Source organism: Sceloporus undulatus, chromosome 3 (genome assembly GCF_019175285.1).
Source record: "Sceloporus undulatus isolate JIND9_A2432 ecotype Alabama chromosome 3, SceUnd_v1.1, whole genome shotgun sequence".
In the NCBI taxonomy this organism is placed as follows: Eukaryota; Metazoa; Chordata; class Lepidosauria; order Squamata; family Phrynosomatidae; genus Sceloporus; species Sceloporus undulatus.
The window spans coordinates 196616851-196634253 of NC_056524.1; the positions used below are offsets into that span (position 1 = coordinate 196616851).

General features: G+C 40.9%; 1 protein-coding gene across 3 annotated transcripts in view; it reads right to left on the reverse strand.

Moving 5' to 3' along the window:
- Positions 1 to 17403, reverse strand: part of GRK5 (G protein-coupled receptor kinase 5) — a 244695-nt gene that overhangs the window by 31348 nt on the left and 195944 nt on the right. For 2 of the 3 annotated variants that reach the window (XM_042458696.1, XM_042458694.1), the window contains exons 6-9: positions 17065 to 17157; positions 9340 to 9403; positions 6877 to 7017; positions 5675 to 5865 (exon numbers count right to left, since the gene is read on the reverse strand). In XM_042458696.1, coding sequence (XP_042314630.1) covers positions 5675 to 5865; positions 6877 to 7017; positions 9340 to 9403; positions 17065 to 17157 — 489 coding nt within the window. The remainder of the gene's footprint in view (positions 1 to 5674; positions 5866 to 6876; positions 7018 to 9339; positions 9404 to 17064; positions 17158 to 17403) is intronic. The other variant, XM_042458695.1, reaches the window with a different exon arrangement.

The following is a 17403-nucleotide window of genomic DNA, read 5'->3' on the forward strand; positions in this document are numbered from 1 at the left end:
GAAACACTACGATCCCCTGCTGACGTAGATAAGCTATGACAGGAGCCATGCACTTCGTGAAGACTCTTGGTGCTGAAGACAGGCCAAATGGAAGGACCTTGTATTGAAAGAAATCTGGTCCAACGGTGAAGGCGAGGAATCTGCGGTGGTCGCTCTGTATCGCAATGTGAAAATAGGCGTCCTTCAGGTCCAGCGTGGCGAACCAGGCATCTTTCTGCAAGAGTGGCAGAATAGAAGCAAGGGTTACCATCCTGAAGCGTCTATAAGCTATGAAGGTGTTAAGGGCGCGTAAGTCCAAAATTGGCCTAAGGCCTTCAGGTTTTTTAGGGACAATGAAGTATTTGGAAAAAAAGCAGTATCGGGCCTGGGAAGGTTGTACAGGCTCGATAGCGCCCTTGTCCAAAAGGGAGCGCACTTCGTCGAGAAGGGTGTCCGAGGGTAAGGTGGTAATGATAGCTCCGGTGGTAGGGAGCGTAGAGAACTCCAGGGTATAACCCCTTTGGACTATATTTAGGACCCAGGAGTCTGTTGAGATGGAAGCCCAGGTGTTATAAAAGGGCTGCAACCCCTCTGTGTGGGAGGTGACGAAGTGCGCTAGGGGGCTTCAGAATCTCTTTTTGCCCCTAGCATCTTTTTTCTTATAACCTGGTTGGTAACGGCTTTGAGACAGCTGGCGACGGTCTTGTTGAGAGGGAGACCTGGAGCGTCCGCCCTGGCGTGTGGAATCTTGAGGCTGGAACTGTCTCTCGGGATGGTGGAAGCGTTGCTGGCCGTGGTGGAACCAGTTCCGTTGGCCACTGTACCGTTGCTTAGCTGGCCTGGAGGATGAGGCTGACATGCCGTGTTTCTTGGCAGCTGTTTTCATTCTATAACGAAAGCTTAACTTTTCGTCTGTCTCTTTATTGAATAGGCCAGAATTATCAAATGGCATGTCCTCTATTGCCGCTTTGGCTTGGGGAGTCAAATCTGAGGAACGGAGCCAGGCATATCGGCGGAGAGCTACGGATCCAGAGAGGATCTTGGAGGAGCAATCGGTTGAGTGTCGTGCTGATATTATTTGCTGGCCACCCACAGAGTGGGCCTCGTTGCGGATGGCGGACATAATCCTTTTCTTATCATCAGGAAGTTCACTGATGATAGGGTCCATTTTTTCCATAAGGAGCTGGACATATGCCCCCATGCACGCTGCGTAGTTGGCAATTTTTATGTCCAAGGCAGCGGAGGCATAAAACTTTTTTGCCAGGCCATCAATTTTTCTACTCTCCTTATCCATGGGGGATGAGGAGGGGCGAGCTGCAAAGGAGGTTTGTGAGCCTTCGACAATGGCCGAATTGGGTCTTGGGTGGTTAAATAGCCAAGACGGTCCTGAAGGGGTGACCCTGTAAAGGTTTTCAATCTTCCTGGAAGTAGAGGAAATGGATGCTGGAGTATCCCATGACCTCTTGGCGATCTTTTCCAGGGATGGAAGAAATGCTAGGGATGGTGGGGCGGGAGCACAGCCGTGGATCCGACGTTCCACCGGGTCAAGAGCATCCTCTTCAGGGTGAGCAACCTCCAGTTTAAGGGCATCCGCCATTCTGATTATTTTGTCAGAAAAGGAGCAGACGTCATCAGTAGGCGAGGGGGCATCTGGTTCCCCAAAGGCCAGGGATTGTTCTGCATATAGTTGGACAGATGGAGAAACAGAACGAGAGCGTGAAGCAGAAAGAGATCTACTATCTCTGTGGCTCAAAGGTGACGGGTCTCTCGAAGCAGAGCGACGTGTGACTGCCTCTCGGTGTCGAGGAGAGTGAGGTCTTACTCTTGTAGGACCTGGGACGTTGCGACGGAGATGGTCTGCGTCGACTGGTAACAGGTATTGGCCGGTTTGGTAGTCATAAATCAAGTCCGGGTAGGTATCAAATAATGCCCTGTCCGGTTGATAGTCCTCGATAGGGGGGCTGGCACGACGGTCCCTATCCAGGGCTTCGTCAGCTTCAGTTCCCAGCGTGGCTCTGTCTCTCTGTACAGTCGAGAGTCCAACTCTTGTGGGACGGGATGGTGAGGCTCTGTCCCGTCTAGAGCGGGATGGTGAGGTCCTATCTCGTCTAGGACGGGATGGTGACCGGGAGTTCTTCTGCCTCTGAGGTGATATCTGAACATCCGAGTCCGGAATTTCTCCTTCGGACTGGGAGGAATCGCCAAGGTTGACTATCTCCAAGTCTGCATCCTGAACAGAGAGATGCGAAGAGATCAAGATTCTCGGCTCGAGTGGTGGGGCTGAGGACGAGGCGAGCTCTGGGATTGGAGTTGGCACCGGCCGCGACTCTGGAGGGGGCACCGACACCGTGCTCGGGGGACCCTTGCGCCTGGTCTTAGGTGGCGGAGACGCTGATCTAGCCTTCCTAGGCTCGAGGCCATCTTTAGGCGCCTTGGAGGATTTTTGTTTTTCCCCAATGGGCCCTTTTTGAAGCTCTTTCAGGCTTCGATTTATGTGTATCAGAGGTCCCCGGATCATCCCCAGTTGAGGAGGGATGGAAGGCCTTTTCATATAGAGACGCTTTCAACTTCTGGTCTCTATTTTTTAGGGCCTGGGCCGTCATGGCCTTACAATGCCTGCAGGCTCCTGGGATGTGGCCTTCCCCTAGGCATAGGACACATTTGTCGTGCCCATCTGACATGGGTATTTTAACCCCGCATTTAGCGCATTGTTTAAAGGAAGCCATGGCGCTGAAGCGTTACCAGTTTGGCCAGTCAAACAAGGTTGAAATCGGCGGGCAAGGAGAAGTCGAGTCCGTTCCGTAGTCAAATGTCCGTCCTAAGGCTTTAGACAAGTTGAAATCGGCAAGCAAAGAATGGTCAAGTCCGTTCCGTGGTCAAATGTCCGTAAGGCTATGGTCAGAGATTCAGAGCTGAACAACAGCAAGTTCCTCGAGCTGCTAGCGCGGCGGAATGAAGGAACTGAAGAAGGGTGGACCGCCAGGGGACTTATATACGGGATGGGCGGGGCTACCGCCAAAAAGTTGCAAAGAGACTGCAGAAAGTTACATGACTTTCTGCCCAGAGATTCTAGAAGTTTCCGAGTTTGCTGCGCATGCGCAGAAATAACCCATTTGTGTGATTCGCAGAGACCACGAAGAAGAAACTGATTCTTCTTGCAAAAAAAATAAAATAAAAATAAAAATAAAAAATAAAATAAAATAAAATAAAAAAAAGATGAAGAAAATGGAAGAGCAAAGGAAAGAGAGGTGGGGAACCCACACAATACCTGTCTTTCTAAAAGCCATTACCAAAAACATGTTTGAAATCAGATATTACTTTTTCCTTAATGATAATTTTGCCAATAAAACCTTCAAAAGTGTTGATGCATCCTGCCACTGTATCTGCCATGAGAACTACACAGAAGGGAGCTTTCTAAGTATCTTTCAGGGTTTTTTGTTTTGCAAAATTACACGGAGGTTAGAAAGTACAATAGAATTATCATTTTTTAAGACTCTCACTCCACCCTCATGGAGTGACTCTCACAGCTTCCTTTTGCCAAATTCTTTTAAGCAGATGTCTTCTAAAAGAACAACTTTAATAAGATCACAAGTGTGAGAGGCAGGTAAAACCTAAATCTTTATTATACTGGTTATGACAAAGTGAATGCCAAAAGTATCACAACAGCCATGGACCATATGAATGATTTAAACTGTGGTCTTTTTATAAAAACCCATTATTTCCTCATAAATCATGCTCCTGTGGCAGTGCTATATCATTCTTCTACATATTTATTGACAGTAGGATGCTAGTAATGTTAAGGAAAATGCAACATGGGATATACAGTAAAAGAAATAAAACATGTATGTGAAAGTCACTATGACTAAGCAAAAGCAATTAAGAAGCCACACAGGTGTAAAAGCTAATGTAATTTAGAAGGCTTGAATGCCAAGGACAGAATTATAGAGTGTACAATTGAAAACACCTGAGATTCATTAAGTGTACAAGGTGAAATGATGAAATACTTAAGTATGGGTTAAACTATGTGAACCAATCAAAATGAGTGTACACGCCCACTGGGTGGAAACTGACTAAGTGGGTGGTGTTTAACAATGGCTATAATAATTGCTATGTTTGCCTATGTATTTTGTGGAGTATTTTGGAGTAGAGTGGGTAGTTGGAGTATTTTGGAGATTGTAGAGATTGTTGAGGGCATAGAGTATTTGTATATAGTAGAATAAAGTAGATCTTTTATATAAGACTACTGAGTTGTCTGGTGTCTTGAGTGAAGATACAAGAGCCAGCAGAATCCTGGAGAAGTTTGGAGACTTCTGAGGAAGAAGAGTGAGAAGGCTTGGAGAGTTTGTCAGGGTCTTCAGCCTATTCTCTGAAACTCTGCTGCTTTGGAAGAAAAGCATTAACCACTGACCAAAGCTGGTCAGCTCCGCTGCATAACAAGGTGGTGAGTTAGAGCCAGAGGTGAAGAGCTACAACTCCCATCATCCCTGACAAGTAATCTTCTCAGAGGAAAGGAGAAGCACATAAACATAAACTACACTGGGGCACCATTTCCTGGTTATGTATCAGAAAGGGAAACTATGAAAATGAGTTCAGTATGGTAAAAAGAGAAAAAGAAAAAAGAGGCATACAAGGAGCTCTGGAGTTTCTAGACTAGACCTAGGGCTGATCTACACATCCACAGAAATAATGTAATGGAGTCTTATTGGGAATGTGCTGCTTCAGAAGGCATATCTGCACGGGCCATTTGCACTGGTTCCCTAGTGCCCCTCGCATCACTCTGTCCACACAATGCAAGGCCAAAGGCCATCAACTGTGTAGTGTCATCATGTGAGAAGGGTACTCCTGCAAGGAATTTGGGCCACCCCTCCCTTAATCTGCTTTTTAAAATCTCACCATTTGCTCCAGATCTTCTCGGAAAACCTGGAGCAACCCAGAGCTACATGGGGCAGATGCCCAGCATTGCTATGGAGTGCCCAGGTAACAGGGAGAATTCAAGGCAGCTTGACAGCTAGAATACTCTGGGAGCAGCCAGAATATTCTGGCCATTGTAGACCCACTGAGACGCTGGGTAAGGAATACAGCTTGGAAAAGCAGGGTAGTGGTGTTAAACGACAGCTTCCCATATTGGCTGAAGGAGAGGTTCCAGGAGTTAATAGTCCAACAAGACACTTTTCCAAGCTCTGGTAAGCAATTATTTGTTTGAATGTTCTTCTTCCATTGTAAAAGAAACGTTGAACTTAGAAAAACAGCATGTTAGAGAGAAGGGCACTTGATTCATCTTTTGTCTGACGTGTTACTTTCCTAGGCTTGGGGAGCTTTTCAAGCCTGTGGACTGCACCTGCTACCTTGGATTCTTCTAGCTGTAAATGCAAAGAAGTCAGTTTTCCATTTTCTGCATACAGAGCACATACTCTCCCACTAAGTTACAGCACCTTTCCTCATATGTTACCATGAGCATAGAAGCCTACCTATCTGAATAGTATGGTCAATTGTGAACAAAGTACAGAGATTACTCAAGCCTTGAACAAAGGCCCCAGCCTTGTTACCCCTAAGTCCTTTATAAAAATACAGTGGAGACTGAACTGGAGAATCTTGTGGATATCTACAAGTGGAAACACTACAGGTGGACCATACCATGTTCTTTGGAAAGAGCACACACAGAGAAATTTATAAAGCATTTTTTAACAGCAGTTACCTGTATACAGTGTTTTCTCTATGCAAATCTTCTAAGCCACAAAGAATCTCAGCAGCATAAAACAAAGCTCTTTCTTCCTCAAAGCCTGGATTTCCCATATTGTAGATGTGGAACTTCAAGTCACCCCCATTCATTATGGTTAGAACTAAACAGAGTGCATCCTTTGTTTCATAAGCATAGGCTAAGTTGACCTAGAAAGGCAATTGGGACAGTTTAAGAAAATTCTCGAAAAGTACGTATCACCCACTGCTGTGCGCCAATATAATGAGATAAGGCAGTATATAAATAAAAGGAAGAAAATGGAGCTGGATAAATCTGCCAGCTATAAAAAATGTGCTTCAAGGTTTAAAAGTGGCAAGGTATTTTTTATTGTAGTATACAATGAAACACAGTCCATGAATAACTATGGAGCCATACTTTCATGAATACCTTAAAGAAATAAACTTATGTGACAGCACTTGGAAAACTTTCTTTTAAAAGTGCAACTTGAAGAATTCCTCAGTAGACATGCTGGCTAGGGGATTCTGAGAATTGTGCTCCAAAAAGTACTTTCTAGGCTCTCTAAATTGCAACATAGATCTTATTTACTCACACAAATAACCTCATTATGTCAGCAATAGCTGAAGACCTAACAAATGAAGAACTTCATATTCTGGAGTTTCGTGCCCCAGCAGGTACTTGTAGGCCACCTTTTCCGTAACTTAGCATTCTTCAGATCTGTTGGACTAAAAGTGCCAATATTCCGACAGCATGATCATTTGTTGGATGATGAGAATCATATAAACATAGAACTATAGATATGGAAAGAATTCCATTTAGTACACTTTGCTACCACGGCAGGAATTTTACTTTTGTACTCCAATATCTCTGGAGGCTACACAGTTGGTGAAGACTGTTACCAGCAATACACAGAGACTTGGAATCTATGACTGTCAATAACCATGAAATCACTTAGTTATTTCAAAGCCTATCAATAGCCAGAAAATGATACTTCAAAAACAAACAAACAAACAAACAAAGCAACACACACACAAACAATTGTAGCCGCAATGATAATGGCAACCAGTCAATATCATATGTTGCCGACATCAGAATGCTGGTTAGAATGAAGGCACACTCTGTACACCTCCTGTGATCAACCCCATTCACTGATGGAAATGTCACCTAAAGCTGGTGCCCACGGCAAATTTGGCAATACTTACTACAAATTGACTACTGACTTTTTCTAGAATCTGCTTTTCATTTAAGGCCATGGATTCACCTTTCCTCTTCTTTATTCTTTTTTTCTCTAATCTTTTGCATGCATACATTTTCCCAGTTGCCCGTACTTGACAAGCGCACACCTGAAAGGAAACAACAGAAACAAAGAATTGCTGCAGTAAGAAAAGAATGTAGAAAAGAAACCAGCAAGTTAATTAGCAAAGTCTCTCTTTCACATGTGGCAACTCCTTTATTTTAGTTTTTAAGGGGATTACTTGGACTGGAATACAAGGCCTTAGGTGAGGAGAGAAGAGGAGCAGGTTATGAAGAGAAATGAAGAGACCATTGATTCTCCTTCCAGATCTTAAAGTGAGTTAAATTGACTAGAATCAAGGCTGCACAGGAAGGCCTTCAAATGTGGCAGGGTTGGCTACATCCTGAAAGAATGCATATCACCATATGAAGATAGTCAGGAGAAGCTGTAATTCAATTTAAAGTAACTGACTCCCCCACCCTACTTATTTGACAAGTTAGGGTGCAGAGCGGACATAGCTGCAATAAAGAATCCAAGCCTTTTAAAAGCTTGCATAGGCATTTTGGGCACCAAAACCACAAATAATATAAATAATGTAAATAATGTTGTCATTATTATCATTGTGACATTCTCCCTAAGGTCTTGCACCACATGTAACTCCAACCAAAGTAGGAGAAAATCAGTACTCTCCTCCCAGCTTCAGGAGCACAGAGGCAGGCTCTAAGGTTTTTTCAGCAGCCAGACTACTGCAGCCTTAATAATCTCCTGAGCTGGGTGGGCCAGCATCTACATACCTCAAGCCAGGAGCGGTTTGCTGGGGCACTGCTTCCCTGACATAGGGGTAGTTCCATCACAGCTCCAACAACCCAATTAATCACTCTAGATATTTTTTCATGGAATCATAGATGAATAGGAGGATGACAAGGGCTTAATTATCCCTTTCCACAGAATTAAATAACTTAGGGCCCAAACAGACAGGCCAAAATAAAGCTGCTTTGGGTCACTTTAGAGGTATGCTGTTTAAATGACTCACACAACTTAAGAGGCCAGAAGCTGCACCAAAGCTGCACTGCAGTTCTTAGGACTGGAATGTGGCTTTGGTGCGGCTTCTAGCCTCTTAGGACCCATGTATCATTTAAACAGCATACCTCCAAAGTGACCCGAAGCAGCTTTGTTTTGGCCTGTCTGTACGGGCCCTTCGAATCATAGAATCACAGAGTTAGAAGAGGCCACAAGGGCCATTCAGTCCAACCTCCTGCCATGCAGGAATTCTCAATCAAAGCATGCCCGACAGATGGCCACCCAGCCTCTGTTTAAAGATCTCCAAAGAAGGAAACTCCACCACATTCACAGGGAATGTGTTCCACTGTCAAACAGCTCTCACTGTCAGGAAGTTCCTCCAAATGTTGAAGTGCAATCTCTTTTCCTGTAGCTTGCATCCATCATTCCAGGTCTTATTCTCTGGAGCAGCAGAAAACAAGAAGCTTGCTCCATCATCAATATGACATCCCTTCAAATATTTAAACAAGGCTATCATATCACCTCTTAACTTTCTCTTCTTCAGGCTAAACATACCCAGCTCCCTAAGTCTCTCCTTGCCTTGCAGGGCATGGTTTCCAGATCCTTCACCATTTTGGTCACCCTCCTCTGGACACGCTCCAGCTTCTCAACATCCTTTTTGAATTGTGGTGCCCAGAACTGGACACAGTATTCTAGGTGAGGCCCAACCAAGGCAGAATAGGGACATCTGATAGATGGCTATCAAAACTCTGTTTAAAGACCTCCAAAAAGCCCATGCTTCTGAAAAGGGTAAAAAAAGTGGATTGTTGAAAAGCAGACTGTCAAAAAGCAAGGGGCTCCTGTACTTTATTGCTTCTAGAGCGCACTCCCCATAAGACAGTTCAGCCTGGAAGCCCTGGGTAAAATAATTAAATTCATAAATCTTTAAGGCAAACACCATTTCCAGAGGATTGAACCCTGAGCTTGGAAAAGCTATTTATTTGGACAATTCCCCAGTTACTTGTTTGGACTACAGGGTACTACTTTTTGCGTCTATAGCTTTGGACTGATTAGGAGTTATAGTCCAAATATAAATAAATTTCAGGCTGTGGTTCAGTCACACAGCAACAGGCGTGGACTACCAAATTCCAATACAAAGTGTAATACTCTCTTGAACCAATTTCAAAGGGATAAGAAAACATGAAACATACTACAAAGTCAATGCCACTCAAAGTGAAGCCTCACACGTTGCACTTTCCTAGTAAAAATTAACGCCATCCCTCTCTCTTTCTCTTTCACACACACATTTGGGTCAAGTATAAGGATTCCCATCTCATTTAAAAAAGAAGAGTAGTCATTGACATTTTCATGTTCAATCTGTCAGAGTTATTGAGCCCGGACATTTTTAACAGAGGTTTTCAAAATTACTCACCTCCCCAAAACCACCTTTTCCTAATACCCTGTATTGTCTAAATGTATTTTTCGTCACTGGTTGTCTGAAAGTATAAAAGAAAAAGTGTGAGTGAGAAGATAGATAATATTCCAAACACTTTGTTTATTTTTAAAAATGCAGATCTAAAGCTGATTTAATGAAATCATTTCCTAATCACCTCCTCCTGTTAACTAATCATTATAGTAGCTCATTTCATTCAGAGGCCCTCAATAAACACAGAAAAGGAAAAGTTAGCCAGTTATCAGCATAATAATGTATAGTACAATGGTGGCTACTACTAGAATTCAAATTCTGCATAAGAGCAGGAATTGTATAACCCTCCACATGTTGCTGGATAGAAAGTCCCATTACCCTAGGTCAGGGGTAGGCAACCTGCGGCCCGCGGGCCGGATGCGGCCCGGTGAGGCTTTGGGACCGGCCCCAGCCCAGTCCTGCCGCCGATTGCCGCCAGGGCCTTGGGGGGCCGGCAATTGTCTATAGAAGCCTCAGAAACATGCATTTATATAACATTTTTAAAAAATCAGCAAATTTTTTCGCGTGTCCTCCATTTTTTTAAAAAAAGTGTCTTCCATTTGAAAATTTTGTCCTACATTTGTCCTGGTTTATTTAGATATTTAATTTTTTTAACCAAATTATTTAATTATTTATTTTTTGGCTTCGGCCCCCCAGTTGTCTGGGGACACGCAACCCGGCCCCCGGCTCAAAAAGATTCCTACCCCTGCCCTAGTAGCATAGGCAATTGGGAAAGCTTGGAGTTTCAATTCACAACATCTGGAGGGTTACTTGATTTCCACCTATTTTAGATGGATTTACATTCCTCAAAGGATGCCATTCTTCTTAGTTACTTAGTGTTCCTCTAGATCAGGGTGGGGAAAGTGGCTCTCCAACAATCCCTTACTGTTGGACATGCTAAATGTAAGTTGACAGGTAGCAGGAAATGGCTTCATGTAAGCTGTACCATCACATCCTTCTTTTTAAATGCAGCCAGAAGCACTGTTCAACTTGGTAGAACTACCATTTGCCATGACAAATATGGTTTCCCAAGCCCCATTTGCCATAATAACTTCAACTGTGGGCAAGAAGAAGAATCTGCAAAAGAGTTAGAAAGCTTATTTAACCTTTTTTAATGCCCATTTATTCTCTCACACAAATTATCTCCAACCCATATTTCCATGCAGCACTATATTCCACAGTATGATACAGGGAAGGATAAGTAAAAAGCAACAAAAAAGTCAAATCAGCAGAAAGGAAGAATCAATAGACAGGGAGGATTAAATTCTGTCTTGTAAAATGACTCTTCAGCCCTTCAGTATATCACAAGAAATATCTTGTTTAGCAATGTCATGTTTGTGTCATAATGGCCAGAATCTTGTAGGTTTCTTATTTCTGCATAAATTCTTCTACAAAATCATTTGGACATTTTTGTCCAATACAAAATGAGTATCCCTTATTCAAAATGCTTGGGACCAGAAGTGCTTCAGATTTAGGATTATTATTTTCTGTAATATTTACATATATGTAGTGAGATATCTTGGAGGTGAGATCTAAGTCTAAACATGAAATTCATTTATTTTTCATATACACCTTATACATATAGCCTGAAGGTAATTTTATGCAGAATATTTTTTAATAATTTTGTTCATGAAACAAAGTTTGTATACATTTTTATTAGTTTATTGAAACTATTGTTAGATACACACCAACACAGAAAAGCAAAAGCAAAAACAAGCAAGTAAACAAATGTTCAATTACTACTTATACCTACATGCTACCAACCTCTTTCTTTCAGTTAGTCTAAAAGGTGCTACAAGATTTCTCTACATACTTATACCTACAAACATTGATAAACATATACTAGCATGCATACTATGAACATACTAATAGTAAACACAATAAAAGACTTCTAGCTTTCTTCTGTTGCAGTTGTTAACTAAACATTCTACATTTCCTCTTAGCATATAAGGCTAAGTAGTTAGATAAAATTTACTTTGCATTATCTAACCCACAATGTTTATGGTAAAAAAACTTTATGTGGGAAGGACTTACAGACTCATTTATTATCTTATTTATTTTATTTTTATCCCACCTTTCTCCCAAAAAGGGACCCAAGGCGGCTCATGATATAAAAACACATTAAAACAACATTAAAAAAATTAAAATAGCCTAATTAAACAGTAAAAAAGTTAAAAATTTTCAGTATACATAAGAATATAGAACAGAACATTCCTGCAATCTGAAAAATAGAAGGATGGGGGCTTCTCTAGCTGGTCATTTTGAAGAAATGCAACATTCTGTATCAGGTTTCCATTTTGGGGTAATAGCAAGAATTTATAATAACAAAGAATATATTCTGAAGAAAAAAAAAGAGTGGTGAAATGGATTTTAAAATTGAAATCCTTGGTGCCCTCAGGCCTGAATCAAGATCTGGACATACAATCTTGAATCTAAATGCTATAGAGAATGATTGTAATATAATGTACATGGCTGAACAATAATGCCGTGAATGGGCTGAGCAATCACCTGGAGAGATTGCATGTCCCTGTGACTGATTCCAGCACATATCACTGGCTATTTCTTTTCAACAACTACCTGGATAACTGCAAGATTGGCAGGTCAGTAATTCAAGTCCCAAGTACAATGTGACAGAGTGAGCTCCCATCACTAGTCCCAGCTTCTGCCCACTTAGCTGTTCAAAAGCATGTAAAAGTACAACTTGATAAATAGGTACCACTCCATGGGAAAGTAACAGCATTCTGTGCAGTCTTTGATAATGCTGGCTCTTCAGCTTAGTAATGGAGATGAGCACCATCCCCTACAGTCAGACGTGACTTGACAACCTTGTCAAAGGGGAAACTTTTACCTTTTTATCTATGCCTGTCTTTTTATTACCTATAATATATATGTACTTGTGTTTGTTTCTAGTACCTAAAGAAGGTCTTATCTTACTGAGACTGAAACGCATTGGGCTTTTTAAAATAACCTAATAAACAGTTGTCCATCTCAGAGCACATGGAGCTTGCATCCTCATTGCTTTATGCATTGCATTGCATTGCACCTCAAGGTGGCTATTCAACAGTGGTGGCTGGTGGCTCCTATGCCAGTAAAGCAGTAAATGCACTCCAGGTTTTATTCCAAGGTCTAAATGTGCTCTCCAAAGTATTGGACTTTATTCCTGAATGGTTTCAGCACCATGGAGAGCTCTTTGAATATTAGCACATATCTGGAGTGGATTCACCATTCCACAGACATGAAAGCTACCAGCCGCCATTGGCATCCAGATGTGCATTTGGTTCTGAACATTGCCATTCACCACAAGAGATTTTGTAATACAATCAATCAATAACTCCTTTATGCTATGCCACCTTGATACAGGGTCTTGATAAATTGTTATTAACATCCTAAATCTCTGAGCTGTGTAGAGAAGGCAAGCACAGTTTTAAGATAGAGTGGGCCCTCCACATTTGCTGTGGTTAGGGATACAGGAGCCCCTGAAAGTGGAAAAAACGCAAATAAAAAACACTGGTTTTTTAAACATGAGAGAACACCTCTAGGAATTGCTGGGTCCTCCATCTAAACTCTATGGTCAACATCCTCTGGAAGTTGACAATAGAATTGTGCTGAAGGACCTACAAATGCCTAATAAAAAGATTCTCTAGGAATCTCTAGGTTCTCCAGTGCAACCTCTGATGAAAGTTAGCCATAAAGTCACGCTGGAAGACCTAGAGATTCTGAGAGAGGACATATACATCAAATCTGCAAACAATAAAATCTGCAAAAGTCAAAGCTACAAATGTAGAGGGCCAACTGTATATCTACAAAAAATATCCTGGGCTGGTATTTTGGTACATAATCAGAATCACAGGATTCATGTTGCATAGCATTCATGATTCCTTCCCTGTGTGCAGACTGTGCCAATTCCCCCTAGCTACACTATCTCCCAAGAAGGCCACGAGATCTCAGTGAGACCAGATCTGTACTTTAGAATTCCAGGGAGAGGGAGAAAAAAAAAGAGCAAACACGCAGTAACATTTTCTGTGATGTGTTAGAGATTTATTAAGGCAAAGCTGCAATACAGAGCTCTGGAAACCATTGCAAAATGCAAAGTTAGTGTGTTAGATTGCACAGAGTATTGAATCGATGTCTGGAAGACAGAAGTGAGATATCATCACTGGTGAAGTCCTATGCAGAAATAAACTAAGAAGTTTTCAGGTGATGTTTCAGGACTACATAGCAGCTGCCTAACACACTGTCACCCAGATATATTTCTCTATGTCTCGGTCTACAGCTTTCACTACAGATGGCATCTCTCCTCTCAATGAATGTCTTAAAGCGGCAATGGACTGGATGAGGAAAAACAGACTAAAGCTGAATCCAGACAAAACAGAGGTATTCACAGTAGAGGCCCCTAATCCAGGCCCTAGATGGGGGTCATGCTCTCCTCAAAGGACTGTGTTCACAGTCTGGGGGTACATACATATTTACAAAGGAAATATGCCTTTTCTATCCCAAATATTCTTCCTTTTCTGGGGCTAATGCTTGACTCACTTTAGGCAACGATTGGATGAGTATAAAGAAGTTTGAATTTTCCATCCTCAATAAATAGAACAGGAGAGTACAACTAGATCATCAAAATATTGGGCTGATGCCCTGTAGATTTTCTGTTACTTAAAGGGCCAGTTAAGTAAAAAAAAATGTGACCTGAGTTGAAAAACTGAATAGCCACATTTGTAATTTCATTTCCTACTGGTCTATGAGTTCCTCATTGAAGATGTATTGCAGTGTGAAAGAGCTCTTCAGACATTGTTGGAGTTTAGTTCCCATCAGCCGGAGGCAGCATAACCAACAGATAATGGGACTAATAAATAGTTCATCAACATCTGGAGGGTCATCACTTCCTCTTCCCTGGTGTATTGACTGTGGAGCTAATTGGCTTATATTTTTCATAAGAAATTTTGAAAAAAGGTTACATCTAGAACCAAATCACTCAACTTCCGTCTATAGCCTGATTTCTGTGATTTAATGGAAAAACATTTTTTCCATGTTTTTGTTTCTTGCCAAACCTCCCTTTCAACAACTTAAAAACAACAACAATCCCATTACTTCTCTAATAAGCAAGTCAGGAAATACTCAAGTTTTCCTGTCACTACTAATCCAGTCATTAGGGGGCAATATGTTAATGTAGCTATGAAAAGCATTAATAATGTGGGATACTACCATCAGCACTTGTAATTGTTTTAAGAAGAAAAAGAAATAACGGAAAAGCCCAAAACTCAAAGTGAAACAGGTGCTATTCAAGTTTCTGAGAAAATGGTCACAAACCCCATAAATGTCCCTTTTTAAAATCCCCATATCAAGAGTGCTAAATTGTGAATGTGAAAGGGACACAAGCCTACGAGAAACTACACCCATCTCCCTTTCTTTCAAATTTCAGATGTATGTGTTTGGAGGAGGGGGGCACTTACATCTTTTCTGTACATAATCTTCACAGTGAAGCGAAAATATTTGTGTTTCTTAAAGTATTATTTATGTTATTAAAGTTTTTTTTTAAAATAACAGGAGAGAATTATTGTTTTGTAGTTTTTTGTGGGGTTTTTGGGCTGTGTGGCCATGTTCTGGAAGAGTTTATTCCTGACGTTTCGCCTGTATCTGTGGCTGGCATCTTCAGGGAATGCTGGCATGGAAGTGAGTGGGGTCTATATGTGATTTTAAGGCTGTTTCTTAATTATATGTATTTATGGTTTTCATTTACTTTGCAGTTGATGTATTATATATTTGTATGGTATAAATTGTATCTGATGGTGTTGTGAACCGCCTTGATCACTGCAGAAAGGTGATATACAAATAAAGTTTTTATTTTTATTATTTTATTATTATATATACTGTGTGATCCTTGGTTGAGAGGAACTAATTTACATGTTAATGTGTGTGTTGGTGAATGGCAAGGCCTCAAGGTGTCCATTTAATTAGTGACCCATTGTCTGCTGGGAAATCCCCCTGATCCTGGGTGGTTTTCATTTGCATTTGCTGGGTCTTGATTCTGGTGTTTTTCAGGATTTGTAGCCAAACTTTGTTTACTTTAAGGGTTTCTTCTTTCCTATTGAAGTTGTCCAGGTGTTTGTGAATTTCAATGGCTTCCCTGTGCATTCTGACCTGATAGTTGCAAATCATTTCTTCTCAACCAAGGGTCACACAGTATATATACCCCGCTCACTTCCATGCCAGCAATCTCTGACGATGCCAGCCACAGATGCTGGCAAAAAGTCAGGAATAAACTCTTCAAGAACACTTCCACATAGTGCAAAACCTCCACAAAAACTATGGATGCCGGTCATAAATAACTTCACAATTATTGTTTTGTTAAGATGAAAAAGCCCCCAAAAGATATCTTGATTCCTAGAAATGAGAAAACCAGAAGTTAAATTATTAACTGATGAACAGTTGCCCAAACTATTGGAGTTTATATTGGATAAATTTTTTTTACAACATTTGTATATGTGTAGGCTGGGATAATTAATTTGAAAGTTTGATTTTATTTGTTTGTTGGTTGGTTATGAGAAAAATGCACTTTATTAACACTCTAAATTCACATGTATTTTCCTTGAAGTAAGAAATCACCCCCTTGATTCAGATTAAGTGCCAGATAAGCATGATGAGGATTGTAGCCTAACTGTAAAATTAGTTGTGGTCTCTATATGAAAATGGTAAACCTCCTCTGAATAAATCTTGCCAAGAAAAGCCTACAATAGGGTTGCCCTCCATCAGAGGGGCTTGAAGGCACTCAACAACAACAACAACACTGCAAATCCTAGGAATCCAGAGGATAGGATGACAGCAGTTAAAGTGAAATTGTAGTGCTGTGACTGTGCAATGTATGAGGGCTCACAGACTTCCCTTACTCCTCAGACACTGGCAACAAAGTAAAATTCAAAATAGGGAAAACTGAGACCATGTGTTTTATCTAAAATCCTTGTTATTTCGTTTAAAATGATTTTTTAAAATTTCTTTGAATTCTTACATTGTTTGGACTGGATTGTTAATAATAAACTTTAAAACTGGCAACAGAAAAGGCACTTTATGAATGCTCAAATGTGTTTTCCACTTTTAAAATTACTTTGCATCCATCCTTTCAGCACTAGAAATAGGGTCCAGGCCTAAAGTCTTGACATTGGTTTTGCATATCATTAAAGCATGTTTAACACTTCTGGTGAAACCTGCTGCATTTTCCTAAACTTTGCATGGATCTTTGCCGATTTCTAAAAATTTAAGCTTGCAAAGAGAACGCAGGAGGAAATATATGAAATGGCAAGTACAGTCTTTCTGTTTAAAATTAGAGTTTGAACTTATCACAAAAATCTTGTTATCTATGGAAAACCTCACATATAATATTCACATTCCATTTTAATATGGCTTTTTATATGTTTTTAACTAATATTTTTAATGTGTAAGCTGCCTTGAGTCCTAGTCTTGGGGGAAAGACAGGATATCACTGGTGATGATGATGATGATGGAGTGAGGGAGATGAGAAAGAAGAGGTGGAGGAAGAAGAGAAAACTGGACTAGGGCTTAGTGTTGATCTGGTGGGGCTCTTTTTACGTTCTTGAGGCCAAAGTGTGAATGTTGATTCACTCGCAAATGCTGAAAGGACTGTTCTACATCAAGTCATTCCCACGTCCCATCTTATTATATCATATATGCAACACTTACCTTTCCAGCCATTTCCACTGGAGAAATCTATCAAAATACATGCTGTCTGAATATTCTTGAAAAGGTTCGCCACTTAAATACTCATGCACAGATCTGTCTCAGATGAAAAAAGAAAACATGACAAACATTTTACAATCCTGAGCTTCACTACAAAAAACAGAAACAAATATTCCATTCCCTTTGATGTGAGGCACCCTAGTTTTTACATAGATAGACAGACAGACAGACAGACAGACAGACAATGTTATGGTTGCTATCAAATTCTGTGAAGGTTAATATTGCCATTGCTAATGTTTGATGTCAGTAGAGGCCTGGATGTGACATTTGATAACTAATTTC